We start from the raw sequence: 15387 nt of genomic DNA on the forward strand, positions 1-15387 counted from the left end.
AGTCTAGGCCTTTGACAATGGTGACAGAATGGGCTGGTGAAGATGTAGTCAACTGAGTGTGGTGACCCTCAAGAGGCTGAGGCAGGGAGATGAGAGTTCAAGGTCAGCCTGCGATAGTGGTTACACAATGTCAAAAACAACAAAGGACGTGGTCATCTCTGGAGGCTCCCAAGTTTAGAAGGCCTATGATTGTGCCTGAGACTTTCATCTTGGGGACAGTCTGCACTCATGGAGCAGGGGCCATAGATGTGGTTCCTGCAGTTGATGAGGCAGCCTCCGCTCTGCACCCTCATCTTGGAGAATCATGCCTCTAAGGAGTTTTTATTAGCATATATTAATTATACATAATAATGGGGTTTCGTCACAACATCTTCAAATGTGTATAAAGTGTATTTTTGGTCATATTCTCTCCTGTCTGTCCCACTGACCTCTATCATTTTCCCAGTCAGTCAGTCTCCGGCTCCTTTCTCCATGTCTCTCTCTCCTCCCTCCACTCCCATTCAGTCCAGTCTGCCCTCAAACTTGCTATGTTGCTAAAGATCACCGTTAACTCCTGATCCTCCTACACCTACTTCCCAAGTGCCAGACTGCAAGTGTGTGCCTATTCCAGGGATTACACAGCTCTTGGGATGGATAGAGGTCTTCTTGCATGCGAGGTACACAGTCCATTAACTGTATCACACCCAGCCCAGTAATATTTAAATGCTTAAAAGGCAGCAAGATGAATAATGGTTCTTCTCCATAGAGGCTTTTCCTATCTTTTCTTTCTTCCTCTTTTAAATCAAAACTTCCTAACAGAGTTTAAGGTACACCAGCCTACTGGTCTTACACTGAAGCAAAAATCAAAGGCTCCAGACAAAGTGCTAGGGTTTATGACAGCTTCGTTTGTTTTTGTTTTCCTCCAAATTTCCTCTTCATACCTGGGCCTGGCTGGTGCCCAGGCAACAAGCGCTGAGTAAATGAATCAGGAAAAGTCTTTTGAGGGGTGACTGCACACGGGAGGGAGGCTCCAGAGAGCAAACACAAAGTTGTTTGAGCAAAGAGAGTGGCTGGCCCTCACGAGTGTGATTGGACAGGAGAGGGGGAGCCGAGGACAGACGAAGGGACGGAAGCTAGGGGCTGCACTTACCCCAGGAAGGTGAGGAAGCGCGGGTCGGTGGCCAGGCTGGCGTCGATGGTGATGGACAGGAACGAGGGACTCACGCTTTGGAGCGGCCGCTTGGTGTAAAACTCCAAGTCTACCACGTCGTCGGTCGGCGCGTTCCCCGCGGGGGCGCCCTGGGCCAGGGCACCGAGCGGCCCCCAGAGCCACAGCAGCAGCAGCCTCAGCATCCCACCTGGCTGGACCGCCCGCTGCCGGGAGAGCTGGGGCAGCTGGCGCGCTGGCTCAAGCCCCCTGCAACCGGTCCTGCTTCGCCTCTGGCGCCTGGGCTCAGTACCCTCCCACAGCGCTCCATCCCTCCCACCCCTCCCGGGAGTCCCTCCCTAGCGCCCTCCCCTCCCCGCCCTCCCCTCCTCGCTCTTTCATTTCCGTGCTGGCTTTCCCCTCCGCCGCGGTCACGTCCACTTTTGAAATCATCCACACCCATCCGAAGGGTGCGGAGGTGGCCAGAATCCAAGATCCTCGGAGGCCTGGGGAGGGAGCGCCTGGGAGTCGCGCAGGGGTGGGACCAGCTTCCTGGTGTCCTGCGCACTCTGTCACCTTTTCTAGGTCCCATCCACTTGGCGCCAGGACTAGACCCTGAGTTAAAAGCCCGGGTAGAAGGTTCAGCCAGACCCTACCCCGACTCCCTTCTGCCTTAAGACACTGGTCACTTGAGCCTGCCCAAATCTGACCGAGCTAGGATGTCCTCTGCCCAGGATCTCAGGTATCTCTTTGTCGCTTGAAAAACCTGATCTGAGCATTGGCTAAAATGCAACTAGAAATCGGTCCTCGCGCGGGGGTATGGGGGAGGGGGAGGACCCTGTTTTTAAAGCAGTATTATGAAAACAGTATTTGGGAGAGCCTGCCTAAGAGTTGCTCTGAGGCGCGGCCGACAGCTAAAACCCAGCAAGAAGCCCCCAAGCAACTACCCTTGGAATCCTGAGCAACCCCTCCCCCAAACCCATCTTTTGAGGTTGCTGCAACTTTTGTTTTCCCTTGACATTTAACACTGGTATATAATGATAACAAACAAGTGCTGAAGCTTTTGTGTGTGTGTGTGTGTGTGTTGCCATGAAAGAAGCTTGAACCATGCTACACACACACACACACACACACACACTCACACCAATCTGCCCAAGCATCAGCGCTAGGTGAACACAGGTGTACAAGGCCAAGCAGATGGCAGCCTGTCTCTGCTGCTTTGCAGTCCCCTTGAGGAAGCTTTCCTGAGCTTCCAGGCAGCTGAGGCTCCCCAGTGTGAGGTCTCACCACACATTACACATAGCACACACAGCATCCTCCCAGTATCCTCCATGTTAGAACTGTCTGCACTTGTGATGTTGCTCATTGCTTGCTCACCTTATCTCTGGGCTTAAAAAGTCCTCCGAAGCAGAGATGGGGACTGTGGGATACCCATGGCATGCTCATACGTGGTACTATGCCTGGTCTTTAGTAGGTAATCCATTCATATTTACTGAGTAAGCCAATGACACTCTTACATTTTTCCGTTTAGATTGAACCAACAGCAAAGCAATAAATAATAACAAATTTTTAATGAAACGTATATCTAATCTGCACCCATCTGTCTGTCTGGGTGATTTAAAAATTACATGCCTAGTTAATGCATTGACCTGCATTGAGTTGATATGCTATAGCCATAGGATGTAAAAAGAGAATCGTCACGGTAACAGACAACTGTCCAGGGTGTATAATCTTATGGAAGGGGGACTCAGATGATGGGGCCTTTTCCCATCTGTGTTGTGACATGATTTCTCCCAGTGTCATGGGGTGAAGCTATAACAATTCCTTTGGAGTATTTGGGTGTTTAGGAAAGGAGCTCACTGCAAGCTCTCCATGTCCCCCCATTTCTGACCTCCTGAGATGTAGGGTCTCCAGGCGAGTTGCTAACAGGAGGCGGAGGCAGGATTGGCTCATGATGATTTCCTGACTAGATCTCAGTTCTGGCTCCAGACTCTCAGTTGCTTTGTCTATTATGCCAGAGAAGACGATATAGGCACACAGCAGGGAGAGAGATGTGGTCACATTCAGAGAAATTGTCACCTCAGACACTTTATAATAGGACGTGTGGAGTATTTGTAGCAAGGTACATGTCACCTGGATTTTGATAAAGTCCCCGGCTTGCAGGGTAGAGTTTGAAGTCTCGAAGCACTTGTTACTCATTTTTGTTTGTTTGTTTGTTTGTTTGATTGTCTAGCTGGTTGGTTTTTCAAGACGAGGTTTCTCTGTGTAACCCTGACTGTCCTGGAACTCACTCTGTAAGCCCAGGCCATGCATGTGCCACCACCTGACAATTATTTTTACTTTTGAGACAGTGTCACTGTGCTACCCTGGTTGACCTGAAGCTCATGACAAGGGTGGCCTGGGACTCACAGATCTGCCTGCCCCTGCCTCTTGAGTGTTGGGGCTCAGGGCTTGCTGTGCTCTGCTCGGCTCAGCCTTAGACAAGGCTTTTAACTTGGAAGAGCTTTAAGATCATCTGACAGATGGAGGTACTCAGGCATAGCTCAAAGTTCTCTTATCTTTTTAGTTAACTGACTTCAATATAGGAGACACACCCGGCTCCATTCGCCACCTGAAATATGTCTTCAGGTGAAAGAATTCAACACTATTACCTTATTGATTCTTTTTGACTTTGCAGAATCAGGGTTTGCTCAGCCGCTCAGGCTGACCTTGAACTTGTAGTGATTTTCCTCCCTGTGCTGAGATTACTGAAGCCTGCCCATCAAATGTGCCGGGCAGGTGGGAGTGCAGGGCCTGGGAGAGAGCAGCCTCACCTGATAGTGTATTTAGTCTGGGCTCTCTACTAAAAGTTCTGGACTTTTGGCTCATGGTCAGCTAGCTTTGGGTAGATGTGAGTGATAAACTGAATGTTCAGGGTCCTGGGTTTGATTCCTGGTAGCTGGAGGGTACACACACACACACACACACACACACACACACACACACAGGGAGGAAGGAAGGGAAGGAAAGAAGTAAGGAATGAAGGGATAAGGGGAATGAGAAATGTACTTTGAAGATGGGCAAAAAGATTTCCTGGTTCGTTTGTTTCAAATTCTGAGTTACTTGAGGAGGGAGGCCTGTGCCCTGAACAGTCCACATAATGGAACTCACTTAGCCCGTGTCTCAGTTATAGTTTCTGTTGCTGTGACAAAACTGCATAACTAAAAAAGCCGGTTGGGGAGGAAAGGGTTTATTTGGCTTATACTTCACCAAAGGAATTCAGGGCATGAACTCAAGTAGGGCAGGAGCCTAGAGGCAGGAGCTGATGCAAGGCTATGGAGGGGTGCTGCTTCCTGGCTTGCTTCCCCTGGCTTGCTCAGCCTGTTTTCTTATAGAACCCAGGACTACCAGCCCAGGGATGGCCCCACCCACAGTAGGCTGGGCCCTCCCCCATTGATTACTAATTGAGAAAATGCCTTGCAGCTGGATCTCATGGAGGCATTTCCTCAACTAGGCTCCTTCCTCTCTGATGACTCTAGCTTGTGTAAAGTGGATCCACAAAACCAGCCAGTACAACCGACCCCTTGTCAACTTGACACACAAACACATCATTATTAAGCCACAACCCTTCCTTTCTTACTCACCTCCAAGATCTCACATTAAAAACATAAATGACTTTAAAAGGACCACAGTCTTTACAAATTTAAAGCACATTAAAATATCAGTCCTTTAAAATAGCCAATCTCTTTTAAAATTCAAAGTCTCTCAATTGTGGGCTCTGGTAAAAAAATACTTTCTTACTTCAAGAGGGAAAAATCAGGACAAAGTCACAGCCAAATCAAAGCAAAATCAAACTCCAGCAGTCCAGTGTCTGGGATCCATTTGTAATCTTCTGGATTCATCCAAAGGGCTTGGGTCACTTCTCCAGCTCTGCCCTCTGCAGCCCACACAGCTTGTCTTCCAGGCTCTGGCTGGCTCCACTCCACTGCTGCTGCTGTCCCATGGTGGTCATCTCATCAACTGGCATCTCTAACACACTGAGGTCTTCTGCTGCAATGGGGCTGCACTTTCACCAATAGCCTCTCATAGACTCCTTCTGGTGCGCTAACCCTCAACTTCTTTGCATGACCCTTTCATTCCTGGCCCTTCAACTGCCACTGAGGCTGCACCTTCACCAATAGTGTCTCCTAGCCTCTTACAGTGCCAAGCCTCAGCTGATCTCCATGACCCCTTCATGCCTTCAAAACCAGTCCACCTGGGTGTCTCTCACACATTACCAACTCGCTGCCAACACTAGGTATAACCGTAGCTGCCTCTGGAACACAGCTCCTCTGTGCTCCCAGGAAACACTTCCCAGAAGATTTCACCTTAGTGATGCTGAGTGATCTCTTAATCTCTGCTAATTTCTTAGCTCCAGCTGATGAACATCAGATATCTAAGCAAAACAAAGTTTCACTTTAGTAGCTTTGGTATCTTGTTAGTCACAGTTGATTCTTCAGCCCCAGCTAACCACAATCACAGATCTTAATTCAAAGTAACAAATGGTCCTGGGAGAGTTCTCAAACTTCCCTCTGGAACTTCACAAGCCAGGCCTCTGAGGTCTGTGCTACTCTCAACATTCTCTTCTTCCAGGTCCCCAGAGAACATCCCACTGAGCTCTCAACACTCAATGGCTCTTCTAGTCCAAAGTTCCAAAGTTCTTTCATAATCGTCCTTCAAAACCTGGTCAGGTCTGTCAAGGGGGTACCCCACTCCTGGTACCAACTTGCTTTTTGGTCATGGTGTTTGGATGAGGCTATAGAAACCCTAGGACACCCTGGGACTGAGGTCTTGTACTGACTGATGTTTGCACTGCAGGTTTGCCTGGAGCCGATGCTGGAGTGGTCACTGAGTGGTTAGGTGACTGTATACGTGTTATGAGTACTATGGTTTTAACGTGTACCACAAAAGCTTACAGTGCCGTTTTTTTTTAACATATTGATTTTATTTATTTATTTATTTACTTACTTATTATTTTGAGACAGGGTCTTACTGTGTAGCTCTGGCTATCCTGAAACTCACTCTGTAGACCATGCTGGCCTTGAACTCACAGAGATCCACCTACCTCTGCCTCCTGAGTGCTAGGATCAAAGGTCAAAGGCGTTCACCATAACGCCTCACAGTTTAACTTTTTAAATTATTTGTGTGTGTGTGTGTGTGTGTGAGAGAGAGAGAGAGAGAGAGAGAGCATGAATGTGTCATGGTGCACATGTGGAGTTCAGAGGATAACTTTGAGGGTCAGTCCACTCTTCCACTTTAAAAGAGGATCTTTTGTTGATCACCACGGCAAACATCAGGTGAGGTGGCTCAAGAGCTCCCAGGATTCTCCTTTCTCTGCCTCCCCCCTTGTAGGACTGTTGACACGTGGCCCTCACACCTGGTCTTGCCTGAGTGCTGGAGATCTGACCTCTGACCTCTGACCTCATTCTTGAGAGGTGAGCGCTTTACTCGCTGAGTCACTCCCAGGGCTGCTGAAGCTCTCTGGCCATTCCAGCATTCTGAAGAGGTTGGATCTGTAAGAGATGGCTGTGCAGGACCGGGGAGAGAGTTCCAGTGTGAGACTCTGAGTCTGAGCCCCAGAATTCACATTACAAAAGCCGAAGTGCAAGCCCCAGCACTGGGGAGGCAGAGACAGATGGATCTCGGTGAGTTTATGGCCAGCTTGCTTTACAGAGTGAGTTCCAGGGCAGCGGGGACTACACAGAGAAACCCTGCCTCAAAAATATTAATAATAATATAAAATGCATGGCAAGATGGGACGACGGCTTGTTTGCCCACTACTTTAGAGTACTTGGCAAAGTCCCAGCCTGACAAGAAACCTTGCCTCAGAACAAGAGAAACAAAGTATAAATAGACGGTTCTTGAGGTACGGCACCGGCCACTATCTTCTGCCCTGTGCACACAACCGTGCAAGAATGCACTTGCACATACGTGTCCAAACGTGCACAAACACACAGGGAAGAATTGGTGACATTATCGGAGTTTAATATGCTGGAAATGGATTCTATATAAAGGGACTCCCACCCTGCCCCTGCTTGAACTGTTTCCCCGCCCCTGCTTGAACTGTGACCCCGCCCCTGCTTGAACCTACCACTGCGTAAACTGCAGGATGCTGCAGTAAGGAGGCTTCTTCCTGTCGATGTCCACTCCACCCCAGCCTCCGGAATAGCGTGAAATACATTTCCGTTCATTATAAATTACTGTCACAGAGATATTCTGTCAAAGCAGCAAGAAAGACTAAGGTTGTCACAAGCGTACAGTCACTTGAATATTGTAACGGACTGTCATTACTTCATACAGTGACTAGAAAATGGAAACAATTATTGGTTCGAAACAGGAGTCTTTAGCGTACTTCATCCACAGCCAGGTGGAAGCCATTAGCGATGCAGATAGAGGTGGCTTCTTTTCTCCCTTAAATTGGCATATGCTTTAGCTTTCTGTGTCTTTAACAAATGTCTGAGGCAAGTCAACTTCAAGGATTGCAGAATGGCAGAGTGGGCAAAAGCCATACAAACCTGGAGATTCGAGTTCATTCCCTGGGCCCCTATATTCTCTCTTGCATATGTCTACACACATTAATGATAATAAAAACATTTTAAAATCAACTTTAAAAAAGGAAAGCTTTCTTTGGCTCATGTTCCTGGGCATTTTGGGCCTCTTTGCTTTGGGCCAGGGTTGGCATGATATACCAAGGTGGCAGTGTGTAACCGAGAGGCTCAGTCAACTTCTGACTCGTGTGGAAGAGGAAGTGAGAGTGGACCCCATGACACCTTAGGGGGCACACTTCCTTCACCCCAAATCTTTCTCTTGGCCATTCTGCTTATAGTTTTACCACCTGCCACTGAAGCTGTGGCCCAGTGATCAAGCCTTTAACACATGAACCCCTGGGGGACAGTCCAGATCCAACCTGTAACAGCACATGGAATAAGCTCATACTCACGGAGTTTGTATATTTGAGATCAGATTTGTCCAAGGCAAGTCTTCATCCTTGACTTACACAAGTCAAAAGTGCACTTGAGGGAAACCTCCTCTATGCCAGAAACGGGCAGAATGTGGAGTGCACTTGTAGAATTCCAGCACTGAGGCAGGAGGATCAGGAGTTCCAGGCCAGCCTCAGCTACCTAGTGAGTCTGAACTACCTGGACACATGAGTGACTATCTCAAAGGACAAAAAGGGGGAGGGGGGCTGAAGAGATGGCTCATTGGTTAAAAGTACTGGCTGCTCTTCCAGAGGCCCCAAGTTCAACTCCCAGCATGCACATGGAAGCCCTTAAGTGTCTGTAACTCTAGTTTCTGACCCCCTCACGCAGATGTGAATGCAGACAAATCTTGAACGTGTGCAAAATAAAGTTAAGTGGATTATTTGGTTTTTAAAAAAAAAACAAAAAAACCTAGTGTCGCTTCTGTCTCCGACCAGCAGGAAAGAGCGATGACACAGTGTTCTTCTCAAAGCAGTTTATTCAGGAACCTTTCAACATGCAAGCAGGAATCTCACTCTAGCCCCCAATCACAATCCCTTATATAACCCCTCAACCACACCCCATCTGCGTAATCTCAGTTCATTGGCCTTTGTCAAATGGCCTGATCTTGCGTCATGGTGCGCCTGCGCAGCTCTCACGATGGATGTGGCTTATTTTCAGGTGTATGAGGAAGTCAGGTACAAGTCATAAGACTTGGCTGCAGTCCCGGGCAATCTTGGGACTACCGCCACACCCTCTCCCCACAACCTATAATGTAACCAGGAACATAAAAATGAACGACGTTAATTTTAGAAGGGAGGATGTTGGCCTTGTGGTTATTTTTCAAGGATCCTTGATTTTTAGAGCTTTCTGCTGAAGGTAAACCGTACCGGGCAGTGGTGGCACACACCTTTGATCCCAGAACTTGGGAGGCAGAGGCAGGTGGATTTCTGAGTTCGAGGCCAGCCTGGTCTACAGAGTGAGTTCCAGGACAGCCAGGGCTACACAGAGAAACCCTGTCTTGAAAAACCAAAAAAAAAAAAACCAACCAAACAAACAAAATAATCTCAGATGAATGAAGCAGGGAATGCACTGTAGCTCATTGGTTAAGCGACCGGGTTTAATCCCCAGTGCTTCCTGAAACTGATGTGATGCTGTGCCCCCCCCCCCCCCGTGCATAATCCCAGCACCTAGGAGACAGAGGCGGGAGGATCAGACAGAAGTTCAAAGTCATCCTCAGCTGCATCGCAAGCCTAAGGAAGCACCGGTCATCTAAGTGTTCCTTCTGTGTCTGGGTTCTTGCATGGGTTTCCTACTGCTAAGTCTCCTGTGTATTGTAGCATGCATCTCTGCATTGTGTAATAATCTCTTCTATGAATATGCGGCACTGAACCATGGTTGTAGCATGCCCTGGGTTCAATCCTAGCTTCACAAACCAAAAGTCAGGAAACAAATTCAGCTTGGGCACTCCACAGGTGTTGTCTGTTCCTCCCCGACAGACGCTTGTGTGGCTCCCTGTCCCCAGCTCCTATGGAGAATGTTCTTGTACACAGTTATAGGCACATTTTTGTGTAGAAATATATTTTCCTTTATTTGGGGTAAATACTAGGGTGGGCAATTGGCAGGTCCCATGGTAACACCACATGTAGCTTTTGGGGGGACCTTGACCAAGTTGTTTTCTGTGATGACCACATTAAATTCATTTCTACCAGCGGTGTGAAGTTTTCTCCATCACTTGCTATTGCAGCCACTATGAAAGCTTTCTACCTTCGTAAGTTCCCTGGTTGTGATGCTGAACACAGGCATTTTCTGTGGAAATAAACAAAAGGGGCCAGAGGCACCAACAAAGCTTTATTGCAGTCTTCCCGTGAACAGGAAAGCAGTGTTCACCGAGCACTATTTAGCTGACAAATGGAGGACTCATCGGGTCCTTTCTAGGGTTGTTGGCATGGGCTGGAGTCTGGTCATGAGTATTACACTCAGAATTTTCTTTGTCTGTTTGTCTTGGAAACAGGGCCCTAAGCAGCCCTGGCTGTCCTGGATCTCATGGCCAGTTTGAGCTGTCATAGATCCACCTACCTCTGCCTCCCCAGTGCTGGGATAAAAGCCCACCACAGCCTGCTAGGTTATGGTGTTTAGGTTGTAGGTTGGTTTATTCCTGATGGCATCACAGTGTAACCTTGCTTCAAGGTAGGACTTCCGGGACGGGCGCATTCCATAGGTGGTTCAAAAGATAAGGCAGGACAAGGAAAAACCACACCATTGCTTTGAGTGGGTAAAACTAGAATGTTATCCATCCCTTATCCATGGTGGTCCTCAATTATCTCATCTGCGCCCGAAACTTAAGCTGATATGAAGCACACCTGCAGGAGAAAAGCAAAAAATTGTCCAGCAACGTATCAGTTGTGTTTGTGTTGCCGTGACAAAACATCATGACCGACAGCAATTTATAAAAGAGAGATTTCATTTAAGTTTGTGGCTCCAGGGGTCTTGAGAGAGGTAAGAGTGGGGAAGGCACGGCCGCAGGAGACCTGGGAACAGGAAGCTGAGCGAGAAGAACCCAGCCACACACAGGAAACAGAGAGAGCAAGCCGGAAGTGGGGCGGAGCGGTAAGACCATCGAAGCCCACCCCCAGCGACCCGCTTTCTCCAGCAAGGCTGCACCACTGTCACGTTTTCCTCTGGGGTAAGTAGGAGTTATTGATGGGCAAAGAATTGCTATGAAACTGCCAAAATAATGTTTTCTTGTTGATGGTTTGAGACAGGTCTCCCTCCTTAGCCCTGGCTCTGCTGGAATTCACTCTGTCAACCAGGCTGACATCAAATTCACAGGTCCCACCTGTCTCTGTCCCATGAATGCTGTGATTAAAGGCATGTACCACCACAACCAGTGCCAAAACAATTTTTTCACTACTTTTTTAAAATATCCATTTTGCACCCCGATTACGGCTCCCCCTTATTCCCAGTCCTGCTCTTACAAATATCTTCCCCCTTGTTACCCCTACCCTTCTCTAAGGAGAAGGGGAAGCCCCCCCTCCCCTTTAGATACCACCACACCCTGGGACATCTAGTCCCAGCAGGACTACGCACATTCTGTCTCACCGGAGGCCCAACCAGGCCGTCCAGGTAGGGGGAGGGGATCCAATGACAGGCAACAGAGTCTAGACAGAGTCCACTTGTTAGGAGCCCCACATGAAGAAGACCAAGCTGCACATTTACTACAAACATGTAGGGGGGCTTAGGTCCATCCCCTGCATTTCCTTTGATTGGTGGCTCAGTCTCTGTGAGAGCCAATGGGCCCAGGTTAGTTGACTCTGTAGGTCTTCCTGGGGTGTCCTCAACCCCTCCAGTTCGCTCAACCACATTCCTGTACTCTTCCACAGGACACCCCCTCCACCCCCATCCCCATCCCTGTGTTCTACCTAATGTTTGGCTATGGGTCTCTGCATCTGCCCCCATCTGCTACTGGATGAAGTCTCTCATTTATTCTAGGTTCCTGTCTGCAAGCATAGCAGGGTATCATTAATAGTGTCAGGAGTTGGCTCTCTCCCATAGGATGGGTCTCAAGTTGGGGCAATCATTGGTTGGCTGATTCCTTGGTCTCTGTCCCATCTTTATTCCTTCACATCTTGTAGGCAGGACAAATTTTGGTTTGATCCAAAACGATTTTTAAAGCATTACCATTTTGTGTTTTGTTGATTTAAAACACTTTAGCTATTCTGGTGGGTGTGTGATCCTGCCTCACTACGGTCTCAGTCTCCATCTCGATGGTGACTAAGGATGCCTCCTATGCACTTATTTACCATCTGAATGGTTCCTTTATAGAATGCATGACTATTCAATTTTTTTGCTCATTGGACAGCATTTTAATGTGTGAAAGGATTATACATCCTTCAAGATATGAAAAAAAAACCACAAAACCCTAAATTCTGTGAATTCAGATGTGTAAAAAGAGACAAGGAAGTGCAAACTATATCAGCTTGGTGTCTCATTCTGGGTGGCTGTCAGAGCCTTGTGAGCTGACTTAAGAATTGGGTTCCAGCAATGGGTGCTGGCACTTGCTGATGATGCTAACATTCCAGAGGCGAAAGCAAGGGGATCGTGAGCTCAAGGCCATTCTGAGCTGCATAATGAGACCTTGTCTCAGTAAACTAGACTGGGGTTGGAGGTCAGTACTAGAGGGCTAGCCTAGCCTAAATCCCCGAGTTCCACCCCCAGCACTATAAAAGAAAAAGGAACAAGGAAAAGGAGGAAGAGGTGGAGGGAAATAAAGAAAAGGAAAGCCAATGTAGGTTCTCAAAGGACTCAGGCTCTGAGAGGCCTCCTGCCAGACCAACGAGTCATTGCAATGAACATTTGCAAGCAAAGAGGTGTGGACAAAATGGAACACAGTGGGACACGCTGTGACTACCCTACAGTTTCCACGAGATTTTTTTTTTCTCTTTGTTGTAGGGGAATTTGCAAGGGTGGAGGGCAGGTACGAGGTGAAGGGGTGATGAGTGGGGCTGGGGGCATGATGTGAAGTTCACATATACATACTTACACACACACACACACACTAAATAGGTCTTTAAAATATTTTAAAAATATTTATTTATTTATTATATGTAAGTACACTGTAGCTATCTTCAGGCACTCCAGAAGAGGGAGTCAGATCTCATTATGGATGGTTGTGAGCCACCATGTGAACTCCGGACCTTCAGAAGAGCAGTCGGGTGCTCTTACCCAGGGTGATCAGTGACACAGTTGACTTTCCTGGCCCCAAGGCAGCTTCCCCACCAGGAAAAGCTTTCGAGGTCATAGTTCACCATTGCATTGCTATACAAATGGTATCATTCCAGCAGAGGGCTGGGGATAGAACTTAGCTGGTGGAATATTTGCCTTGCATGCATGAGAATTCCTAGATCCTGTCTCAGATCCTGCATGCAATAATTCATGGTACTGCACACCTGTAAGCCTAGGTAGATGAAAGAGGATCAGAAGTTCAAGGTCAGCCTCAGCTACTTAGTGAGTTGGAAGTGAGTGCGGGCCACAAGAGACAAAACAAACAAACACCCAAGCTGAATTTGGTACTCATACTTAACACTGTCGGATTAAATTGAGATTTTTTCCCTCTAATTTAAAAGAAATTAAAACATATTGGTCAACCCCTCAGGCACCTCATCTTTGCCTGATGGATACATTAGCCCTGTAAGTGAGCATGCCCTCCAGCAACTGGGACACCGAGCTGTCATTTTTTTTCCATCTACATAGAGGTAGTGTAGCTCAGTGGTAAAGCACTCGCTGAGCCTGTGCAACACCTTGGATTCACTCCTCAGAACAGCAAAACAAAATGTCCCAAACTCTAAAGGTCACTGTAGTTAGAAGAGAGAACTTGACTCCGGCGGAGGCCGAGAGCAAAGCCACTCTGGAGGCTGCTCTTGAGGATCCATCAGGATCCTCGGGACCCTCTGGGTGCTTCTCAGACCCTCAGCCATCAGAGCACCAACCTCTGGAGGAGGTGGAACATGTTCTTCTCCTTGGGACAAACCGCGTACTCCCAGAAAACACTAAAGATAGGATTGTCCATGAAAACCACATCCAGACACAAACATTTCAGGCTAACAAAGCTGTAGGTTTTTTTCAAGGTGTGTTTATTTTTACTTTATGCGAATGAATTTGCCTGCAAGTATGTCTATGCAGCACATGCATGCCTTCTGCCTGCAGAGACAAGATGAGGACATCAGATCCCCTGGGACACATAAGTTGGGGTGCTGAGAATTGGACCAGTGCTCTTAGCTGTCAAGGCATTTCTCTAGCCCCGGAACTACTCATCTTTGATATAGAAATGCTTAAAACAACTTGGTCTACCAGAGTAATATTTTAGCTTCCTTTTCCAGATTATCTGAACACTTGAACAAGTGACAGCTTATTTTTGTGTTTGTTTCCTTTTCCTTTTTTTGAGACAGGGTTTCTCTGTGTAGCCCTGGCTGTCCTGGAACTCACTCTGTAGACCAGGCTGGCCTTGAACTCCGAGAGCCGCCTGCCTGCCTCGGCCTCTTGAGTGCTGGGATTAAAGACATGCACAGCCACTGCCAGGCAACAGCTGGTATTTTTAAGTTGACATATTAACGGTTTGTTAGGTCTTAAGATATCCAAAAACATGGGAACATTGTGTTTGTTTACATAGTAATGGTGAAGAGATTCCAATATGGTGAAGGCACTAGTCTATCTGGAAATAGCCAAGGCTGATTTCCTTACTTAATTAAAAACTCTTTAAAACGTTGACATTATTTGCTGTTTAATTTTATTTATTACTGTAGTGTGTGATCTGTGGGTGAGTGAGGGCCACGTCACATGAGTGGAAGTCAGAGGACAGCTTGTGGTACTGCATTCTCTCCCTCTAATGGAGAATCAAACTCGGCTGTGTAGCAAGTGACTTTATTATCCACTGAGGCACCTCGCTCTCCCGGGCTGTGTAGCAAGTGACTTTATTATCCACTGAGGCACCTCGCTCTCCCGCAAATACTAATTTCAAAAGTGAAAATAACCAATGACGTTCCATCTGCAGACAAAAAAAACGGCCCATGAAGATACAGAGAAGTTCCTTACAGTGACTGTAAGTTCCACAGTCTGCAGCAAGGAAAGCAGCTGTGACAAGCAGGGGCTCCAGGAGGAACCGGCTACTCTCCCCTGAGCTTCCTACTTCCAATGGCTGCTGTCTCCATCCTCAGCTCAGCCCTTGCTTCAGCTAGGAATAGACAAGTGAGTCCATGTGCATCCTTGCCCTTGCCAACACCCCGGTGTCAAAGCCGATCAATGTGCTGTGATCACCTTCCTGTGACATACGCTTTGAAACATCCGTCAGCACCTGCTCTCTCAACCCCGACTTCCATCTTGGCCCACACGCGGCTCTTGCATTATTTATCTGGCTATTTATTCCTCCCAGATTCTTCCTGGTACTCCCTGGGTGCAAATCAGAACTTCTGAAAACAGCCTCAAGTTTCCCAGTCACTGGAGGCCCATTTACTCTCATTTACTGGAGTAAGGATCTCTTCAATGGTGCCCCAGTGGCTCGGGTAAATGGATGCCCCTCTCCAACTGCCTAATTGCATCGTGAGCACGACTTGGCCATTGGACAGCTTCCAGAGTTCTATTTTTATTTATCTCATTATTATCTTTGTACTTACTCTGATAACTTCTCAGAGTCACCAGACCGTATTTTTGGATAAGGAAAACTCTAAAGCCACTGAGCTATTTCAGGGGGGATACATGGGGATACATATGCAAAGAGTCTCTGTTTTA

At 47.6% G+C, this 15387-nt stretch overlaps 1 protein-coding gene across 1 annotated transcript in view; it reads right to left on the reverse strand.

Annotated features, from left to right (window-relative positions):
• The window catches only part of Hpse (heparanase), a 39477-nt gene extending 38034 nt beyond the window's left edge, over nucleotides 1-1443 (reverse strand). The window contains exon 1 of the mRNA XM_021162327.2: nucleotides 1130-1443. Coding sequence (XP_021017986.1) covers nucleotides 1130-1332 — 203 coding nt within the window. The 5' untranslated portion in view covers nucleotides 1333-1443. The remainder of the gene's footprint in view (nucleotides 1-1129) is intronic.
• Nucleotides 1444-15387: the final 13944 nt, after the last annotated feature.

Source organism: Mus caroli, unplaced genomic scaffold, assembly GCF_978045245.1.
Source record: "Mus caroli unplaced genomic scaffold, Mus_caroli_1 scaffold_4, whole genome shotgun sequence".
Lineage (NCBI taxonomy): Eukaryota > Metazoa > Chordata > Mammalia > Rodentia > Muridae > Mus > Mus caroli.